General features: G+C 45.4%; 1 protein-coding gene across 2 annotated transcripts in view; it reads right to left on the minus strand.

Annotated features, from left to right (window-relative positions):
* The window catches only part of CD44 (CD44 molecule (IN blood group)), a gene marked incomplete at both ends in the record, with an annotated part of 81,567 nt that extends 60,959 nt beyond the window's left edge, over positions 1–20,608 (minus strand). For both annotated transcript variants that reach the window (XM_084246211.1, XM_084246210.1), the window contains one exon: positions 20,539–20,608. In XM_084246211.1, the coding sequence (XP_084102337.1) occupies positions 20,539–20,608 (70 nt within the window). The remainder of the gene's footprint in view (positions 1–20,538) is intronic.
* Between the last annotated feature and the right edge of the window lie 206 nt (positions 20,609–20,814).

Genomic DNA, 20,814 nt, shown 5'->3' on the forward strand with positions numbered 1-20,814 from the left:
TATTTAGCTAAGAGTCCAGCGGCCTGGGTCTGGTGCCAGACTTCTTAGTACCTGGAAAAGTCACTTTGCCTCTCTGGGCCTGTTTCTTTATCAGACAAGGAAAAAGTTAGATTTGATGACCTCTAAGCCCCCAGCCAACCCTGCCCTCTGGCTCAAGAAGAAGTCCATGTTTCTAGCACACCCAGAAACCTAGTGGTTCCCTGCAGGGTTGTGGCATTTCCCTCTGGAATCAAGGTCAGGGTGTGATGAATGTGTCAGCAGGGTGGATTGGCCAGCAAGAAGGAACAACAGACAAAACAAGGAGGAGAGAGTTACCAGCATCCTGCTCTCAGATTACAGTAAACACTGTCCAACACACAGACTAGAACCTGCTCCATCGAAGTTGGAGGGAGTGAATGGTTTCAATTTAAGAGGAAAACGGCAGAATTGTTGATTTCCTTAGAGAGTCTCCTCCTAAACTACTACAAACAGCCCAGAGCTCCCTGCAATAAATTTTGGCATCGTAGGCCAATTCAAACCATTCTTTAGTGGGGAGAAAATTCTCAAGGGAGGCACTGTTAAACAGCACCTCCCAGAGTAATTAGGAGGCCAGACCCCACCCTGAGCTGGTTCCTTGATCTTTGGCGGTTTTGGAGGACCCAGTACTCTTGCAAAGAGCTGGGAGAGGGAAGTTCCCACCATCTCTTTTTGTGAAGAGTTCTAAATTATCTCAAGGCCAGTAGTTCTAAATTATCTCAAGGCCTTCATTTTCAAAAATCCAGATTCTTAGAAACCTTGAATTTGCAAGGCTTCAGGTTCTGGGGACAGAAGAATAGGATTAACTTCATAAAGCTGAATGGGAACGGGTGGTGTGAGGCTAAAAGAGGGAGCGGAGTTCCAAATTGATTTCCAGCCTCCCTGTAGAAGAGTTGAGCCATCCTTGGCAAGTTACCTCACCTTAATTTTATGAGCCTCAGTTTCTCAGCCTATAAAAGGCTCTCATGAAATTCAGTCATTCGTTTAGTCAATGGGTATTTGCTGTGTACCTCAAAGAGAAATGTATGGGAGTTAAATAATAAACATACAATAAAGCAGCAGCACTGAGGCTGGTTCATAACAGGTGCTTAGAAAATGCCAGTCTTTGTCCTTCTCCCACAGGGAGATAAACCTTGAAAGATTGGCCCCAGTGCTCCCAATGCCAAGGGGAATGCGTAGTTCCAATGGTTCCAATGTACTGTGTATTGACACCATGAAGAATCATTTGTGCTTTGAGAATCTTTGGTTCAGCCTGAACAGTCCACAGCTACTCTATCATGAAATTAAAAGAAAATGAAAACCTGACACCAATGCAAACAGTGCTATTAAAAGGCACAAAAGCTTTACTCACTTCTGAGGTGTGGCTGGGAGTGGCGAGATCTTCCTTTCTTTAGAGGAGAGCAGAACTAACTAGATAAAGGCAATTAAAGGTATTTTTGGAGATGAGAGAATTGAACACCCCAAAGATTAACGGGTGGGTGCTTTCTGCACTGAGAAACTAATGCCCCATCTACAATCAGGAAATTCTAAGCTTGGGTGTCAGGGGAGGAAGTGGCTCTGGGAAACTCCAGAATTTCCAGAGAAGGAAGTTACTGCACTAAACTGCTCCAAGGGTCCCTTCTATACTCTGAGGCCAGGGAACTCTAGGGGACAGAACAGTGTAAAGACACACTTCTACCCGAAAGGGAGGAAAATATCATCTCCTTCTCCGGCCCCACCACCAATTACCAGTCCCAACGGTAGGCAGAGGCTGATCCTGCTGAGACAAGCAGCCTGCGGGATTGACTCTTCTTGTACAAGTAAAGACAGGACTTGCAGCGTATTTCCCCATTCGCTTTCACCAAGTGCTGCAATAACCAAGGTTTCTGGAACATCCCTTGCTGCTTTATCTGCTCAGCAAGTCGTTCCAGTAAGCACGCATGGGTGTCTGCACTCTGGTGTGCCCTCCCTACCCCCCCAAATTAAATGAGAGCACATCGACTAATGTTTTGCCCAGAAATGGAATGAAAATCTTCCAAAGGCAGCTGGAAACATTACAAGTGCTGCAGGAACAAAGTCAGGGCTGAATGATGAAAGGAAGGATCCCAGGCCTAATAATAAATGTGGTCACATGATCACTGTTGAATGCTTACTCCATGCCAGTTATTCTGTCAAGGGCTTCATGCACATGATCACATAAACCCTTACACAGACCTACATACAGTTGGTATCACTCCTCTGTTTTAAAGATGTATATGCTGAGGTTCACAGAAGTAAGTAAATTGCTTTAGGCCACCTAATGAGAGGCAGGACTGGACACCAGGTATAATTCCAGGACCCGCACTGCTTTCTGAGCGCCCAGGACACTAGACTCCAATCCTCTCTTGGGCATTTCTGACAGCCTGTGCTTGGCCCAGAGACTGAACCATCAGCTGGAGTAAACAGTCTCAAGTGCAGCCTTTAGAAGAAGCTGGGAAACCTGACTTTGAGAGACAACATTCCCTGCTAACTATTGGAAGTGAGGCTAGCTTCTGGATGTCTTCCAGGGGGGCTGGGAAGCTCATTTGGAGAAGAAATCAAATGAATTTCCCAAAGTTTTAAACAATGCAAACAATGCAAAAAACATAAGTGGCTGTTGACTTTAGCCTTCCAAACAAAATCAAGAACAGGAAGCTCAAACAAATGATAGGCACCTCTCCTATACCCTGAGAAAGAGTTCTTAAAGGAGCCTGGGGATTATCTGAAGATGCTTGTTTGAAAGGAGAGAGAGGTGCCTCAGACATGTCCCAGAGCCCCTCCCACTATGCCCAGCAAGAAAAAGTCTAGAGTATCCAAGGCCCGCTTCCCAAACCTTAGCGCATCTTCCCTATCCCTAAAAGGAAAATGTTTTCCCCTTGTCTTTCACATCCATCCTGAGTGGTCACTCACTTCCAGTATGTAGCTTCTACTTGGGGACTTTGCCGCAAACTGCAGAGACTGATTCTTAGATGATGCCAGTCAGGGAAGGGGAACTAGAAATTGGGGTGATGTGAAACCATAAAGAGGAAGGAGAGAGTGAGAGAAGATGTTGTCTGCTTCCTAAACCTCCTTTGCATTTTAAGTACTTGCTTCTTATTCCAATAGGAAGATAATGGGGATGATGAAAATGGAGATAGAGATAGAGAGAGAGAGAGAGACAGACAGACAGACAGACAGACAGAGTCTTTTCTTAGAGTGGAATTTGGAGTTCACTGCCTGAGTCCACCGCAGTAAGCCACACTTCCATTAAAATGACCCCAACATTTAAGTAGATACAGGTATTTAGAAAAGAAAATCCCAACTCCAACTACATTCATTCAGCAAGATTTCATTCAGTGCCCTGTGCCCTGTACTAGGCATCAGGGCCAGGTAAGCTCACTGTCTCAATGGAGATTATGGCCCAGAGAAGACAGACATTCATAAGTCAACAACAGCACACAAAAAATACTGTAACAGAAGTAAGAGTGCAGAGAGCTTAGTATAAAAGGAAGCCTCTCCTTCCGAAGGGCTTTGCTGTCCCTCAGGGTATAGCCCTCTGAGTAAAGGCCATTGCAACTGAGAACTGAAGGATGGATGGGAAACGAACAGACCAGTATAATGCTCAGCAAACCTTATGGCCAGGAAATTCACCATCAAAATAAGCCACAAATTATTTTGTTTACTAGAATCCATTTCCTCAAGTTCTTTCATCCTCAGATGTTGAAAAGGAGCATCCTCAGATGTGATCCTATATAAGTAAGGCCCACATTAAACATCCCTCAGATTTCTCTTCATCATCATAAATATAGTCATCATAAATCCTTTATTGGTATTTAGATGACAGAAAGGAGTAAGAAAATAAATGTTCTAAAATGCTGAAGTTCCCCCCATGCTCACATTTCTGTTACTAGATTCATGAATCAAATGCATGAAGACCTCTTGTTCATCTCTGGGGTTGTTTACATGTTAAGATGTTGGACCCTTTAGTTTTGGACTCAAAGAAATAATTAGGAAGGGATTTTCCTGCTTATGGAAGGTCAATTACTAATATAAAATTCAATAGTAATTTCAGATTCCTTGAAAGTAAATCAGGTCCAGCAGGTGCCAACATAGAGGGATGACAAGGGCATCAGCTCTGGGAATGGAAAACTAGGGTTCAAATCCTGAATCTGTACTAACTGCTATGTGACCTTGGGAAAGTCATTAAACTTCTCTTCAATGCAGGAGGGTAACGCTAACCACAAAGTTAATATGAAGGCTGGATCAGATAATGGAACTGAAAACACTTCACACACATTAAAACACTCTAGGAGTGTAGTTTTAAAAAGGAGAAGCCGGTTATCACCCCCGGGGGTCATCATCAGGTAATTTACAGGAAGAGAGACTCATCCAAGGTTGTTGTAATTCCTTTCTAATGGATGACTGCAAAGGAGTGGTCCTCAAGCCTGGTGCAGCTCCAGCAGCGCTGAGATGGGTTGCAAGTAATGAATTTCTAATAATAAAGTGCTCAAGTGTGCAAAAGATAGATTATTTCTTATAAATGATAACAGGTTTAAGCGATTCCCTGATATGCTCTTGCTGGGGAAGGGAAAGAATAAAGTCATAACTATTAAGATTGAGAATAAGTCACAGACCATTTAAGCTTCAAACTGTACTGTGTCCCCCATGTGAACTCTATCCATGAGGTGTGTATTCGCAGGGAAAGGTTGAGGGTGTGGCTTAAGAACACAAGAACTTAGTTTTACCTTTTTTCTTTAGACTATGTAGTATCTCAAACCACAATTCTCCCAGGTGGGTGGACACCCTTTGGAGCCTTACTCATTGTAAACAGACACTGCTACCTGTGCAACAAGGGTCTAAGTGATTTGTGATGTTGTTCAAAATCCTGAACTTGTGCTTCAGGAGAGATGAGACCCAACTCGCAGCTCCAGTGGGTGGATCATGATTGGTCTAAGTCAAGTGCTGTGGTCATGGTTCTTTTTGACAATGATGGTTCAGTGTGGCCATTCCATGGAATGAGAGTCACTTCTTCCAGCAAAGGTAAAAAGCAGTCCTGAAAGCTGGTAAGGTTGGAAAGTCCAACAAATAGGGTTCCCAGGAACTGTGGGGGTCCCACAAACATAGTTACTGCTATTCACCTTATACATTTTCTGAAGCCTTCCTTATGCTTTAGGTCAGATGATGTGTCTGTGTCACATGATCTCAGACACCCTGTGCTTCTTCGCAGCTCTTACCAGAAATGTAATTAAATGACAGCGTAATTAGTTTTTTTCTGTATTTGCAGATAACCTGAAAGTCCCACTAGACAGAAACTGTGCCTCTCTTGTTTTAAGCTGTCCCCCCAGGGCCTGGGGGGACATTCAGAATATATGTGCTGAGTGAATAAATGGGTCATTTGAAAACCACTGATTGTTGACTCAACTTACAGAATTACAGAGGCTGACCAAAAAGCCAGGCCAGGTTGTACTGGGCTTTCTGGTTCCCAAATGTTCATTATGTTTGGGAAAAAGATCAAAATGAAAATTATTCTTTTAGCAAAAATAAATAAACAAAAGTAACTTGAGACAGGCTGAAATTAGAGCATTTTAAAGGGATCTTTTTCATGATATTCTCATTTTTCTCTAAGAGTGCTATGTATACCTGTTACCCACTCTGTAATACCATATAATACCATTTCTTTTTGGAAATGGTTTCTTGTTTAAAAAACTTTTTAATTTTCTTACATTGTTGTTCATTTTTGTACAGTATTTGATGTCTCCCCTCAGGTGTAGCTCCCATAAATCTCCCACCACCACATCAGAGAAATTTCCGAGAAATTTCCAAAGTATTGCTTTAGAAAAATGATTTTGACGTTTTCCTTATTAGCAAGTTCTATATATTCCTTCCTGTAACTTAAATATCAGGATAAAATATCTTCTGGAGTGTTACTTTTGCAAAAATTACTGATGACTTTATGGAAACATTAAAAAAGTTAAGTAAGTTCAGTGGAAAAAAAAGACTCTATTTGATATGAGAAAAGAATGAATGCCAAATATGGACGTACAAGATAGTGCACAGGAAACCAGACTCAGTATAATGAAGGCTCCGGTGGAGAGTAAACACCCTCACAGCTTCCCATTGTGCCACCTTCCTCTCTTTGTTCCTCAGTCTTTGTGCCTGGGTGGCCCAAGTCCTCTTGTTTGGCACCCTTCCCTCTATCATGGCATAGAGGGCCGTGGAAAGGGCACTGGACTGAGAGTCAGAAGACCAGGGTTTGAGGTTTAACTAGTTGCATGACCTTGGATAAGTGGGCAGGATGATTCTAGCACTTTCCCTCATTCTTCATGCCATCTTCTTTGACATTTTCTCTCCAGCCCCATGATAACTTCTCCATTAGAGTCCTTTTCTCCCTTTCACCTCTCCCTCTTTGGATCCATATTCTGATGCAACTATAAGGGGCCAGCCCAGCCTCACTCTAGGAAGCATTTGAAAACCTTCCATCTCTGTCTCTACTAGTGTACAGAATTACCCCAGCAAAGGCATTGGGGATCCATTTGGAGGGCACCAAGGCCCCTGCCAGTGGGAATGCTTGCACACACCTCAGGAAACGGGCACTACCCAGAAGCTGGAACACATACCAGGTCCTCTTAGATAAGGGCTGCCAGGAGGGGATGGCAGCTCTTAGCTGATCGCTGAGCATTCCGAAGAATACAGTTTCAATGATTGGGGTCAACCAGCAACAGGAGACAGAGATAAAGGTGGAAGTTACCCCAGGTAATAATAGGACCTTGTAGTTCTACATCACGTGCTTCTGCCTAACAGCACAAAACACTTTCACACCAGCAGGTAAAGGTGGAGAGGTCTAGGGAAGGCAGAGGGATTATTATTCCCAGATGGTTCACACAGTGCATTGAAGCATTAGACAGATAAAGCCAATAGCTCAAGGTCACACAATTAGGCTTTGACAGGGTGGGAATTAGAGCAGAGTGTCCTAATCTCACCCAGGGGGCTATTTCTTGTAGACTCTAGATGGAGCCTTTTGTTTATACCTTGGTTCTATCTTATCTTACCTCCCCAGGTAGTGAGCTTGCAGTTTCCTTTGGGGATGAGGAGAGGGAAACTTGAGCCGCCCAGAGGTGGCTAGCCAACTGGAGCTCAGAAACCAGCCTCCTTGTTTAGATGCTAGGAGCAAGACCTGTGGAATGCTTCTGCTGTTTGCATTGGGGAGGCACAAGTGGCAGCTGAGAATGCAGAGGCTCCAGGGCTGATAAAAGTTGTAATTAACATGTACATGCAATCCTTTCATCTTCAAAGGCTTTACCCACATTAGCTAGTTATTCCTCCTATCACCTCCATGGGTGAGGCATCATTTTTGTCTTCTCAGTTTGCAGATGGAGAAGCTGATGTGGAGAAGAGGCCCTTTGCCAGGAAGTCTGGCCCTTGTACAAACATAAGAGATTCCTGGATCCCTGCATATAAATTTACTTGAGGTGATGAGAAAACAGAGTGGGAATGAATCATAAGAGAAGACTGGAATGCCTGAATTCTGGGTAAGAGACTGCATTTATGGAGTCGACAGTACAACTAGATTCTAGTGGCTAAACTCCTGGAGTTACATAGAAAAGCCTGCTGCTCTACTGTGAGAATCTCCATGTGATCCATGGCAGACATCACTAATGGATCACAGCAATCTTTGTAGTAAAGCCAAGGTATGGCTATTTAGCACAGCCCTCCGGGCAGCCTCACATAATCAATGGGAAATATTACAGGTGCCAAAATCTGTTTAACATTGTTACCCTAGGGTTTGTTTGGCATTCTCTTAAATCGAAATTCCCCAACTAAGACAAAGTTATCAGAGTCTTATTTGCAGGGCTATTTACTAGAGCTAAATTATGGAAACAATTTAAAGTGACCCACAACCTGTGACTGAATCAAGAAAATGTGGTGTAGATACACACAATGGAATACCACTCAGCAATCAAAAAGATAAACATATGCCATTTGGGGCAATGTGGATGGCACTTGAAAGGATAATACTAAGTGAAATAAGTCAGAAGGAGAAAGATAAATACAGGACGGTATCACTAATATGTGGAATAGAAGGTAACTAAACTACTGGTCAGATGAAGCAAGCTGAAAAACTAATCCTTGAAGCTATGGACTATGGAACTGAAGCACCAAGGTGGGGAGAGGTAAAGGAAGGAAAAGAACAAAGAGGAGAGAAAGCAGCACAGTGGTCTATGGTGGTGGAATATGAGTGAGTTAATGATGAGTGCACTATGGTGGTAATACTTGATGGGGTACCCCAATATTACCTTAGTTAAAAATAAATTAATTTAAAACAAAAGTTGTCAAAATCTATCTCAACCATAGCTTGCCTGCTTCTAAACTCCCCAGCACTGTCTGAAGAAGGTGTCCTAAGAAGTTCTGAGTTTCTGGGGCAGAAGAACTGGATCTTGCAGAAGCTACTTGATCACCTGCAATCTGCTACTTGATCACCTACAATCTGTGAAACTCCATTCCACACTGCTTTTCAATATGGACCCTTTTTTTTTTTTAAGATGTATTTATTTATTTATACAAGAACCAGGGTACAGGCCAGATGAGTGGAGGGTGAGAGGATTCACCAGAGACAGAGCGGGGAACAGAACAGGCAGACTGAAGAAATACACTGCTGAGGGGAGCAGTGGGTGAGACAGGAGAGGTCTGCCACACCATGTAGGACCCTCACCGGCTGGGATCGAACCGGCACTGCAGATGCTGCAGACAGCTTCACAGCGCAGCGCTCAACTGCCTGCGCAACCAGGGGAGGCCCCTTTTCAACATGGACTCTTGCTCAGACAGGTGGGGCTCTCCCTGAACCAGATGAGGCATACCTGAAAACTTTCAGCTCCTGTTTTCTACTCCCTGGGTTACTCTCCTCTCTCCTCTCTCTGTCTCTCTGTCTCTGTCTCACTGTCTCTTTCCACTTTCAAAATTCCATTGTCAAATTCCATTCCTTCCATGAAGTTGCTCCACACAATTGCCACTCACCAAGATTTCTGCTTTTCCTAATCTTTTGGCACTTGATGATGTATATAAATGTTTCTATTTCTCCCATCTGTTTAACCTTTCTGCCATCAACTATAAGGTGACTCTATTCCTGAACAGATGAACTCTGTCTCTGAGGACTAAAACTAAATCTTTTCTTTCCTTCCCTTCTTTCCAGAGTGCCAATCACACAACACTTGAATGCATGGAATTGTGTTTATTGGCATTTTATAGCCGGGAAAACAGAGGCAACCAGTAAGGGAAGACTCATGCCACAGTCCTCCTGTGAATACGAGGGAGAAATGCTGAGCTCAGCGGGTCACAGGTTCTCACTTCTAGACTGCTGTCTATGGGTTTGGCTGCAGACACAAATGGCTGGACAAAATCCAGGAATAACTGAGAGCATTGCACATGATATAAGAACTGAACCCATCCAGTATTTTGTTTCAACTTCTGGCAACAGATTCCAGGTATGAAGTGGGTGTACCCCAGATGGACTGTGTCTGTGTAAGACCTTCTGGTGACTGATAGACAATCAGAACCCCAACAGGAGATAGTCTATGACCTACTTTGAAAAGCCAACAAGTAAAGCAGTTTTGAAGACTTTATTTTTTTTTCACCTGAGCCAGAGCTTCTCTGATTTCATGGGGGGAAAAAAAATCTTGCTAAGAGACTGGAAGGTTTTAAGTAGAAGCAGCAACACACCGTCTCAATGAATCTTGGTTTTTGTGCCTGTTTGTCTGTCTATTAGCTATCTAATGTATATGTGTGTGTGTGTGTGTGTATATATATATATAAGCTATATTAGCTATATGTTAGCTAATATAGCTATTATATATATATATATATATATATATATCTTTCCTATCTATCAGTTCATTTGCTTTCATTTCCTTTCCTTTCTTTATTTGAGATTCCCATGGCCACCCTAGTTATCTTCCACAGGATACCAGAGCTCATCCCCAAAGCACTGCTTTGACTAAATATTATGGTTCAGTTTGCACCTCCATGTTGCCAAATTCCCTTGAGGGAAACTGACAAATCCAAGGTGCTCACAGAACTTTGGAGTGAAGGACATGATCTTTTATCTTCTTCTTAGAGAGTTAACTTTTTTGGCCTTTGGAAGCAATGTTTCATTAAGTACAGTTTAAAGTAAACAACATCGCATTCAGGACACACAGGTAATCCCAGCCCTGGCTATTGGCAGTTTTAGCCATAAGACTGAGACACGTTGCTAACTTCTCTGGGCTGAGCTTCTTCATCTGCCCATCCCCAAATGCATGAGAAGAGTCTCAGGAGTTCACGTAGCAAAGCACCTTGTCCTTAGAAGTCATTCTTGCCCAGTGGAGTTTAGAGGGTAACTGTGCCCAGGCATTTGTTTCTGACATGGATAAATAGTTTGCCTCTAACATTTAATACAAACAAGGCATCATTTTTGGAGGGTGGTGGGGGAAGTAGAAGAAAGGGGTACCACATTTTAGCATCTTATTCTTTCCATAAATTTTATGAGACTTAGGTGTTAATGGGCCAGCAGAATGAGTTCTAAGACAAGAGGCCTGGAAAGGACTTTACAGATCAACAAGACTGTAACCCATGCAGGTGAAATGACTTGCTTAGCCTCACATAGTGAAACAGTAATAAAGAGAAACTAAAACAGTAGTCAATTCTGTTCTGAAAACAGAAGTTTGCTTTCAACACTTTAGTGTTTCAGAACAGAACTAAAGCAAAGTTTACTTTAGACAATTTAGTTATGTGCTAAACAGTGTTCTAGATTCTTCATGAGTAACCACCCAAGCTCAAGCTGCCCTTCAGCAGCAAAGAGAGGTATCGACTTCAAACCTGTCCTGTGCCACAGCCTTTTCTCTTTCTACATGACCCACCCCCAAAGCCAAACCTCATTCCCATTACACCACACTAAACATCTGGCTTAGCAGAGGTGGTCTTTCATATGAAAGATTTTTAACCATTTCAAAGAAATAAACCCTCCACCCATGCCCCGTTTTGACAGAGTAAAACAAAAAGGCATCCTTTTTTCTTTGAATATTATTAAGAACATGATTTGGAGGCTTGGAATTCTTTATTCTTGAGACCAGATTCTAGTGGACAAAACTTAAGAGGTCTAAACTTCCCCTGCCTTGTCTCACATGTCAAACCTCAAGAAAGACACAATCAGATTGGAGGAAACACAGAAAAAAAAAGCAAATTCAATGATATCTGAGGATCACTGCAAGAGGCATTAGAAAAAATTGTTAATAACAACAAAAGGATGACAAAGAACTATCTAAAACCCATAACAATCACAAAAGGTAAATGGTAGAGATGACATTGAACACAAATCTAGAAATTTTTTCTCATTCATTCATTCAATTAGCCAAATATTTGTTGAGCATTTGCTGTTGGGCCCCATGCTGACAGCTGTGGCTATGGTTATATAAAATATGCTAAGAGCAAGGGTTTTTCCCTAAAGAGCTTATATGTTCACCACTAAAAGAGACAGAGGGCCATAAACACTCAGCGGCATCCTTGAACTTATTTTCAGTTGGAGATATGCTTGTGGGTTTTTTATGAACTACCAAGGATCAGGCAACTAGTAAACAGTAAGGGAAAGTAAAAGCCAGTCAGGGAAGCCCAGAGGGATGGACGGAGAGACACTGGGAAGGCAGCTAGCCCTACCACACAGGAGCCACTGCAAAGACATATTCTGGAAAGATTTCTTTGGTAGCGTCACTATTCTCTCCAAATTCTTGTCCGCATCCTATAACCAGCACAATTGAGGCCCCGATCCCTTGCCCACTCCTTGCAGGGAAATGTGACTCTGCAAGGCCCGGGTAGCAGTGGAGCTCGCCCGGTGACATCCCATCCTTTCAGTCTGTAAGAGGGTGCTTAGCTCTGCTGGACTCTCAGAGTGGACACACGCAGCAAGGGCAACATTTGTTGCTGGCATATCATAATACTCATTTAATACTTTGGAGTGGGCAAAGGCTGAAACCAGGGGCCTGGATAAAAATACGCTTCCAAGCCCAAAACAAGAGACCAGGTACTGGCTGCATGGAATCGTTTCTTCAGCAAAGTTTATTCTTGAGACCAGATTCTACTGGACAAAACTTAAGAGGTCTAAACTTCCCCTGCCTTGTCTCACACGTCAAACCTCAAGAAAGACACAAACAGTGTTCTAGATTCTTCATGAGTAACCACCCAAGCTCAATCTGTCCTTCAGCAGCAAAGAAAGGTATTGACCTCAAACCTGTCTTGTGCCACAGCCTTTTCTCCTTCTCTAGGACCCACCTCCAAAGCCAAACCTCATTCCCATTACTAAACTAAACATTCCACACTAAACATCTGGCTTAGCAGAGGTGGTCTTTCATATGGAAGATTTTTAAACCATTTCAAAGAAATAAACCCTCTACCCATGCCCCCTCAACCTGCACAATGGCGAGCAGGTCTTATGGTTATCGCTTTTTTACTTTGGGAGGTTTTCTTTGGGAGAGGAAGTAGAAAAAGATGCAGCCTGGATGGGTTCTTCTAGAAGGTGCTGCAGATTCGCTCAAGTGCAAAGAGGTGCACTTAAATGGAAACAGATAGGGAATCTGTGATGAATCTATGCCCCAGACCAGCGGCCCAAGTCCCTTCCCACAGATTGAGTCAGACATCCCAGGGGACTTTGTCTCCTCCCTTCCTGGGCGACTTGTTTCCCAGCAAAGGACACCCAGAGGAAATGCTCCCCACCTCCCCCACCAACCATACAATGGTCACCTCGCTGGACCAAACAGAAGCCTGGCCATCTGGTTGGGGCTAGGGTTGGGAAGAACTAGCAGGGATCAGACAGGTAGTAAACAATAAGGGAAAGTTAAAGCCAGTCAGAGAGGCCCAGAGGGATGGACGGACAGACATTGGGAAGGACCAATTCCTTGTACAGTGGATCAGCAGAGCCTGACTCCCTACAGCCTCCTCTCTCTGAGGTTCCCTGCCTTCCTCATTGGTTCTATCTGTTAGAGAGAAGGTGCTGGCACCAAGAACCCTAAGCTGGGGACAAAATTTTGCTGCTTTTTGCTCCCTTCATTTCCCAGCTCTGTCCTATCCTGACTCAAAGTGCTAGCCCTTGATGACAGAGAAATTTCAATCAGCGGACGTTATCTTTCCTCTAGATGGCAAGTAATGAAGGGATAATGAACAAACCACTTAATCCACCATCATTTTCTGTCCTGCCCCTTCCCCAACTTCCTATCACAGGGAACAACTTCTATACAAGAATCGGAACAAATGAGTCACTCAGAGTTTGAATAGGAAAGTTTCCACACCATTTCTTTCTCCTTCATATTTGTCATTCCAGCCCCCTCCTCTGACATCATGTATAAAATGGGAAGACAAAACCAGCTCTGGGATGTTAATGACCTCTGTGAAATTGATCCCTAAAAGAATTTTATGAAAACAACCGGAGTATGACCAGGTATCATCACTGAGTTTCTGGGATGCCCTGTCATCTTAACATACCAAAAAAGAACAATGACTTGGTGGCTAAGGACACAAGCCTTGTAGCCAGACAGGTGAGCTGATGGTAACCTCCATCACTCACCAGCCCTAGGACCTTGAATAAGTTACTGAAATTCTCTATGCCTCAGTTTTCTCATGAAAGAGGGATAATAACTGCCCTCCTTCGAAAGGCTGGTGTTGGATTAGACAAGTTAGTAGAGAGAAAACAAAGGCACTCTATAAATACAGCCATTATTACAAATGGTGCTGATGACCTCTCAAAAACATACAAGTACTTGCAAAGAAACAAAAGGCAAAAGAGCTCAATCTCTCAAGAGAGGTTGTAGGGGCAGAAAGATGAACCTTCAGACACCATGGAGAGTAGAGCTGAAACCACAGCAAATGCTCGAAATTAGTGGACTACACGATACTCTTTCTCCCCCCTACAGTTTTGCAATTAACTTGTGTTCTCAAAGAAGGATTTTGGGGCCTGAGTTTTGCAAATCACCTCTCTGGTGACTCAGCCCTCTCCACCCACTGGACCTGTCTGCCCACACTTGCATTTAGGAGGGACATTTGCCTCAGGAAGCCACACCCAGGCAGCCAGAGCACCTCAGACTCAGGGAGATCAGGCTTTGTGAGATTTTCCTCCCCCACAACACCATCCCTCATTCTGTGTTAGACCCCTTGTCTCACTGGGCAGATGACCCAGAGGTCGGCAGGACCTGCACCATTATGGGCAGATCCAGACATGGCAGGCTCCGCGGAGGGAGGCACAGCCTGCCAGGGCCAACGAGGCCCACATTAGAAGTCAGTCTTCTCTGGGGATTTTAATCACTCGTGGTCACCCACAGTGTTGGTGAGAATCCTCCGCGAAATGCTTCTGCTTGCTTCCCTTCCAGCTGCTGCCACTTTCCAGAAGTAGGAGAGGGGTTGAAAGAGTGTAGATCTCTCCCCCAACCCAGATCAGCATATCCAAAATAACCAGACCTCCAAGCAGGCGGCTATAAGGGAGTATTTTATGTCGAGGCTTAAATTTGGAGGCTCATGCTAACTGAATCCGCTCCCTTCTTGGGCCAAGAATCTAATAACGCTGTCCTTAAGCAGAGGTCCCAAGCCACAGAAAGCAGCCACTCAAGCCACAAATAGGTGACCTCCCTGTTTGGGCAGAGCAAACATGAGTGCTGTGGTGGCCAATTGGCCAGCCAAGGCCTGTCCTCGGTGAGACCGCATCACCACTGATAGAGTCAGTGACACAAGCATAGGGGCCTCCTAGGCCACTGCTTAGCACGCTTCCATGCACACCGGACAGAGTCATTTCTATAATCTAGACATTCATTTCAGTGCAACAATTACTGTAACACCTAGGGCCAGCACTGGAATCTGGGACCACGTAAATGAACACGATATCATCTCTAATGTCAGGGGCTCCTACAGCACTGCAGGGAACAGATAAGGGAAGATTTATATAAGGTTTGGGGTTTTCCCCTTTTGAGGAGTAGAAAAGACAGTAACAGTCTTGGCCCCAGAAGATCAAAAGGCCTCCCTGCACAATTTTACTGTGCAGCTAGTTAAATCCAGGCTAGCTCACAGGGTAGCTATGGGGGAGTGGATAGCACCTTATCAGAGGTGAGGCTACTTGGATGGCCGCCTTCCTCTTACACCAGGGATTGCCAGCCAGGGATCACCTTAATTCTCACCTCCTTTTTTGTTGTCACACTGGATGGGGGTTGTGCTACCAGATTCCAGCATGTGGAAGTCAGAGATACACCTTCAACCATTCTCCAGGAAACTCTACCAGACCCTGAGCACTTTCCTGACAGGGGTAGCCTTTTCGGGGACCTCAAAAGGCAGGATAGATGCTGTCAACTATATTGGCTGGCTAATTAGCTCATTCAGGAATGGGTAATGAATAGCAGGCAACAGAAATCTGCACTCCCTATTATCTCCTTCCAAATTCTCCATATATTGAAACCCTATCTTGCCTGCATAGCCACCGCCTCCCCTTCATGGATGCCTCCAGCAATCCATGTGTGCTTTGGCTTGGTGATGCCACCAACTTCACGGTCTAAGCAGGTCAGCTGCCACTCACTTGCAGGCGTGAGGCACGCAGAATCATAAGGTTCTGGATGTGATGCCCTCATCTCAAACATTTAATTCTCCTGTGGCACCCAACACAGAAGACACCCTGAGGATGCAGATGACTGTCCAGCATGCCCATGACGTATCTGGCTTCATGTTTCCAGAAACATGTATCCCACGTGATTTTTCCTGGCATTTCACATGGGGTGATCAATAAGTGAAGAGTAATGGAAGATTATTTCTCTCCCAAACACATCTTCTGAGTCAAACATCAATTTAATCAGACATGAGACTGACTAAGGAGTTATAACAAGGTGAATTTATTCCCACAAGAAGCCTGGCAAAGTTTTTGACTTCTCATCACATGAAGCCATGCATTTATTGTAGAAAAATCTATAAACATTTAGTTATCACATATAATACTCAAAAATTGGTAGAATATATGCCTATTTCACATCCTGATTCTCCCAGAAAATCTGGAATGTATAATCACCATAGGCATGTCAAGTCAGATCCTATCACACAAACAAGAAAGCACCCTTCCTTCTTCTGATTAATGGGGCTGGCTTCCAAAGCCCTCGTTGACTGCCTTTGGGGCAATGCAACTTTTTAAGAAAAATATCTACTTGCTAAATAAGTAAAAAGCAGAGTTCAGTTTTGAATTGGGAGGCACTAGCCTGCCCTGGTAATTCTAGAGAACACTTTTGTGCCTCCTATTCAAGCCAGGACACAAAAGGAAATTGAGTCATCAGCTCTTCAGTGTGCAAACCCCAGAATTTCTCTCTGAGACAGAAAAGATCCCCTTTGAAAACTAGGCTGTGCCTGGTAGCATCTGCCACCTGCTTCAACTCATTCTTTCACAAGAGCCACTTCCCTTTCAGGCTCTGGGTGGGGTCAGCTAAAACAGAGGTGCTGTGGAAACACTAGTGCCTCGGCCCCAGGCCCAGCCCCAGCCCCAGCCAGGATGGATTGGTGGGCAACCCAGTTTACCTCCCACCACCTCCACTGGCTCAAGGGACTCCAGTCTTCAACTATCTGACTTGCAGACTAAGCTGAAGTCTCACTTAGGTGGCTACATGTCACCTAGAGTGCCTCAGTGGCATTTGGTTAAAGATCCTGGACTTTGTACACAAAGTCAAAGACCCTCATGAGGATTCCCTCCCTGGAGCAGACAACCCGCTGATCCCTGAGGGTTTCTAACGCGCTCAGGGATAAGGGGGCTTTCTGGGTCAATGCATCCAAACTGCTTGCAGGTCAGCGTGAGAGTCCCCTGCGGGCCTCTTAATTTCCAGGCAGAGGGCATTGCCCTAACTTGTCTCTTAGACAAGAAAAGCCTCTCCCTTTTTTCCAAGCTTGCAAATGAGAGCATGTCTAGAAGGGCAGCTGGACTCTGATAAGGGAATGGACTTATTTTAGTAACAAATAACTAGGTTGGCATGTCTTGATAGCTGTGGCCAAACCTGGGGAGAGACAGGCCAGGGCAAGACAGGGCAGCCAAGAGTCCAGGGCATGGGGTTGGTTGGGGGTGGAGGAGCCACTCACAGCAGACACAGACTTCACATACCATCTCCGAAGTCTTCCACAGGCAAAGTGTCAAAGGAGCACAAGCACTGGCGTCTACACAGGGGGATGTTAAACTATAAAGGACCCCAACTCCACTACTTAGTATGTGTGGCCTTAGGCAAGTCATACCATCTCCCTAAGTCTCAATTTCTTTGGGATATGAAGTTACAAATACTGAATGTGTTTAAGGCTGGGGCGAGGACCACGTAAGACAGCCTGTGCTAAGCACCTAGCTGAAAGCTCTCAGACTGGCAGAGCTCAGTAAATGGCAAAATTCCTGGGGATTTAGGAGCACAGAGGCAGAAGATGCCATTGCAAAATATCAGGCTTTTAAAACCGGGTGCTCCAACAGTGAGGGATCAAACAATGCTGCAGGGGGACCTGAAAGCCCCAAGACATTATCCTTTTTCTGAATCAACATCTTTGTATTATGGTAAGAATATAACTCATTCTTATGTTTAACTCAAATTGGGTAGATTGTGGAGTAAAATACAAAATTTCTTGAAGATACTGTTTAGGCATGAAACAAGTGTTGTTAAGCTGATAGACCACACCCTCCCTGCTCACTGCAGGGGGAGGGGAGGGGCTTCGTGCAGTCCTGGAGGGTGGGATGTATTGCAGAGACCTGAGGGAGACAAAGCGCCCAGCCCTTAACACTGTGTCCAAGAGAGGGGAAGTCACTCTCTCATTCAGAGTCTATTTCCTCTTTGGGAAAAAGAAGGGGTTTTTTTCAATGATCCCCATCTCTGATTCTATGACAGTGAGTCAAGAAATATTTATTGAATGAATGGAGAAGAACTGTCATAAACTAAGAATTTCACACTGCCCAGCACCCTTCCTATATGAGCATTTTGGAAACTATGGAAGTTTTATCCTGGCTGCCAAGCTGAAGCACACCTACTTGGCATTGTGCCTTTGTAGGAAGTAGATGCCCAATGTGTATCTGGAGAATAACTGAATTAATTGATGCAAACCTCAGCAAACAACAGAGCTTTGCTTCCTTGCTTCTTCACGGAGGAAGAGGGGAGTCTAATGTTCAGAGGGAGCAGAAGGATGCCAAAAGATGTACTACCCCCAAGCCCTAGATGCCTCAGACACCTCTTTCTCAACACCAGAGTCAAAATTCCCTGGCCATGATTCTGGTCCCCAGTGGAAAGGAAGAGGGAAAGTTAGAAATGTCTGCCCCGAGAGCTCATCCCATCTACTTTCTACTCTGGGCCACTTTCTTCCTCCCCGACATGACACGTCATTCAAAGTAACTATTGTTCAATTCAGAGCTTCTGAGTCCAATATTGTTTAAGTACATTTGGTCATTTCTCTCTCTCTTGTTTTTTCTTTTTTTCTTTCCTATAAGAAGATTGGATCTTTCAGTTCCCCAAACCATGTCTCTTTCCAAGTTTCCTCACTGTCTTCTGGAATCCACCACTCTCCAGAATGGGGCAACACCAGCTCCTTTCCTTCCCCGGCCTGTCTCCTTCCATATCCTTCCCCGCCTGCCCAGCCCAAGTCCTCTGTTAAGTCATGCCTCCTTTCCAAGTCTCAGTTCCTTCCAAACAACTTTACAAGCACATGAAAGCCAGGGCCCAGGCAGTTATTGCTACTGGCATTTTTCTGTGCTTCCTCCAGTGACGCTGCCCAGTAGGCCCACGGACTTGCAGGGCAGGAGTGAGCCTGCTGGTCACTGGGAGAATCTCAAAAGTCAGGACATGCCAAATATTTGGGGGTGGGGATCTTTAAAAGAATAGGGGAGAAGGTGTGGAAGGAGGCTGAAGTGAGAATCCTCAGAACAAAGCAGAATACATGACAGGAAGTTAACTTACAAATAAACTTCCCTAGATGCCAGGGGGATGCCTCTGGGGCTCCTCTGCTCAGAGGCCAGACCCAGAATCCTCTCTGAATCCAAGTTTTCCTTTCTCTCCCATTCTGCTCATCGGCTTTCCAGGGCTGGTTGGAGCTCCATCTTGCTCTCTGTGGAAGCCACCTCTAAGTCGTCAACCACCACCAGCCCTCTTTCTGACTAAGTACAGGCTAATGGGCCTGGGTGCCCATCCAGCACCAACATTTCCTGCTGTGTGAACACCTACAAGTCACTTAACCTCTCTGAGCCTCAGTTTCCTTCCTGTAACACAGGGCTCACAGCAGTCTGCATCACACCGGGCCATTGTGAGGGTCACATAAAATAACACATGTGAAGAATTGTGCTTTCCTCTAGGATAGTGATTGGCCCAGTAAAACTGTGCTGTCTGGGGGAGTCAGTGCTATTGTGCCAACTATTCTTACTGTTATTTGTTTCAGAAATCTAAACCCTACCTCCCCCCTCTGCCCCATCTAAAGTACCCCAGTGGGTCTGTGGCATTTACTTTCTTGGTACCCCCAGAACCGGGTTTAGTAAATACTTGCTGAGTGGAATTAACCATAGGCTGAGCTGCCTTAATGACCCAGCTGGCACTCCTTAAAAGTAAAATTTATTTTGTGAGTGATAAGGTAATCGGCCATGTAATTATCTGTACATATATAGACAAAGAAAAGGAAAGAACGCTTGGAGATCAGCCTTGCCAGACACCCCACAGGCAACCACCACCCACCTCCACAGTCACCAAGCACAGACCCCGTCTGGAAGGGATACTGGCACCTCCAGGTCCAGGGTCCCTGATGCCACCCTGTTGCCAGGACTCCCTTCCTGCCCTGAGGCTGCCAGGCAGGGAACCTGAGCCACATTTCTGTCTGGATTTCCCCTAACTGATTGGCAGCAGCAGGAGGTTGCAAGGATTGAGCAGCTGGCCCAGTCATTATGGAACTACCCACAGTCCCTGCCCAGGGCTGGCACCTCGTGGAAACCCAGAACCTGGCCGCAGAGCTGGCTCAAATTCCCACAGGCACTAAGGTAGTCAGTGACGGAGCCAACTATAAGAACTTGGGAATCAGGAGCAGCGAGAGGACCCAGGATGGCTTCTTGGGAAGCACACTGGCTCCAGCTCTCACATAGGCAGCTGTGCCCACCTCCGTGGACACCTGCAGCCTCTTCCCTGCCCCGGCCACGCGGCTCTGCCTTGCACAGCCACAGCCCAGCCCGCCTTCCAGCGCCCTTGCGCACAGGAGCCTGTTAACGCTGACTCCGCCGCGTGCGCCCTGGACTCCATGAGGACAGTTACTTCTTGCCGGGTTATCGCCTCTAGGACCGTGCCCAACTGCCTGCTGGCAGCCTGACCACAAAACTTTCTTCTGTCTTTCTCCTTTCTTCTCAACAACACAAGGCTTCCCAGTCAAACTCTCCAATAGCTTAGCGCAAAGCCGAGCCCCGTTCTCCTTAACCAAATCCAACCCGCGGGCGGCCCTTTGGAGAAGGTCCCCGGGGCCAAAGTTGCCCGCGCGCGCCAGAGTCTGTGCCGCCTCTGTTCCTCCCGCTGCCCAGCGGGCACTCACCGATCTGCTGCGCCAGGCTCAGCTGCAAGAGACAGATTCCCCAGGCTGCGCGCCACCAAAACTTGCCCATGGTGTCCTGCGGGCAGCGAGTGCAGCGGGAGAGTCGGGGTGCGCTGGGTTGGGGGGGCTGGTGGAGGACGGGGCCAGGAGGGCGGACCGAACCTGTCAGAGGCTGGGGTCCGGCAATGAGGCCGCCTAGGAAGTTGGCTCCAGTTTTTATTCGAGGGCTCAAACAGTGACCTAAGAGGGAGGGAGCGAGCGAAAGACACACCCAAG

Source organism: Talpa europaea (genome assembly GCF_964194135.1).
Source record: "Talpa europaea genome assembly, chromosome: 1".
Taxonomy (NCBI): domain Eukaryota; kingdom Metazoa; phylum Chordata; class Mammalia; order Eulipotyphla; family Talpidae; genus Talpa; species Talpa europaea.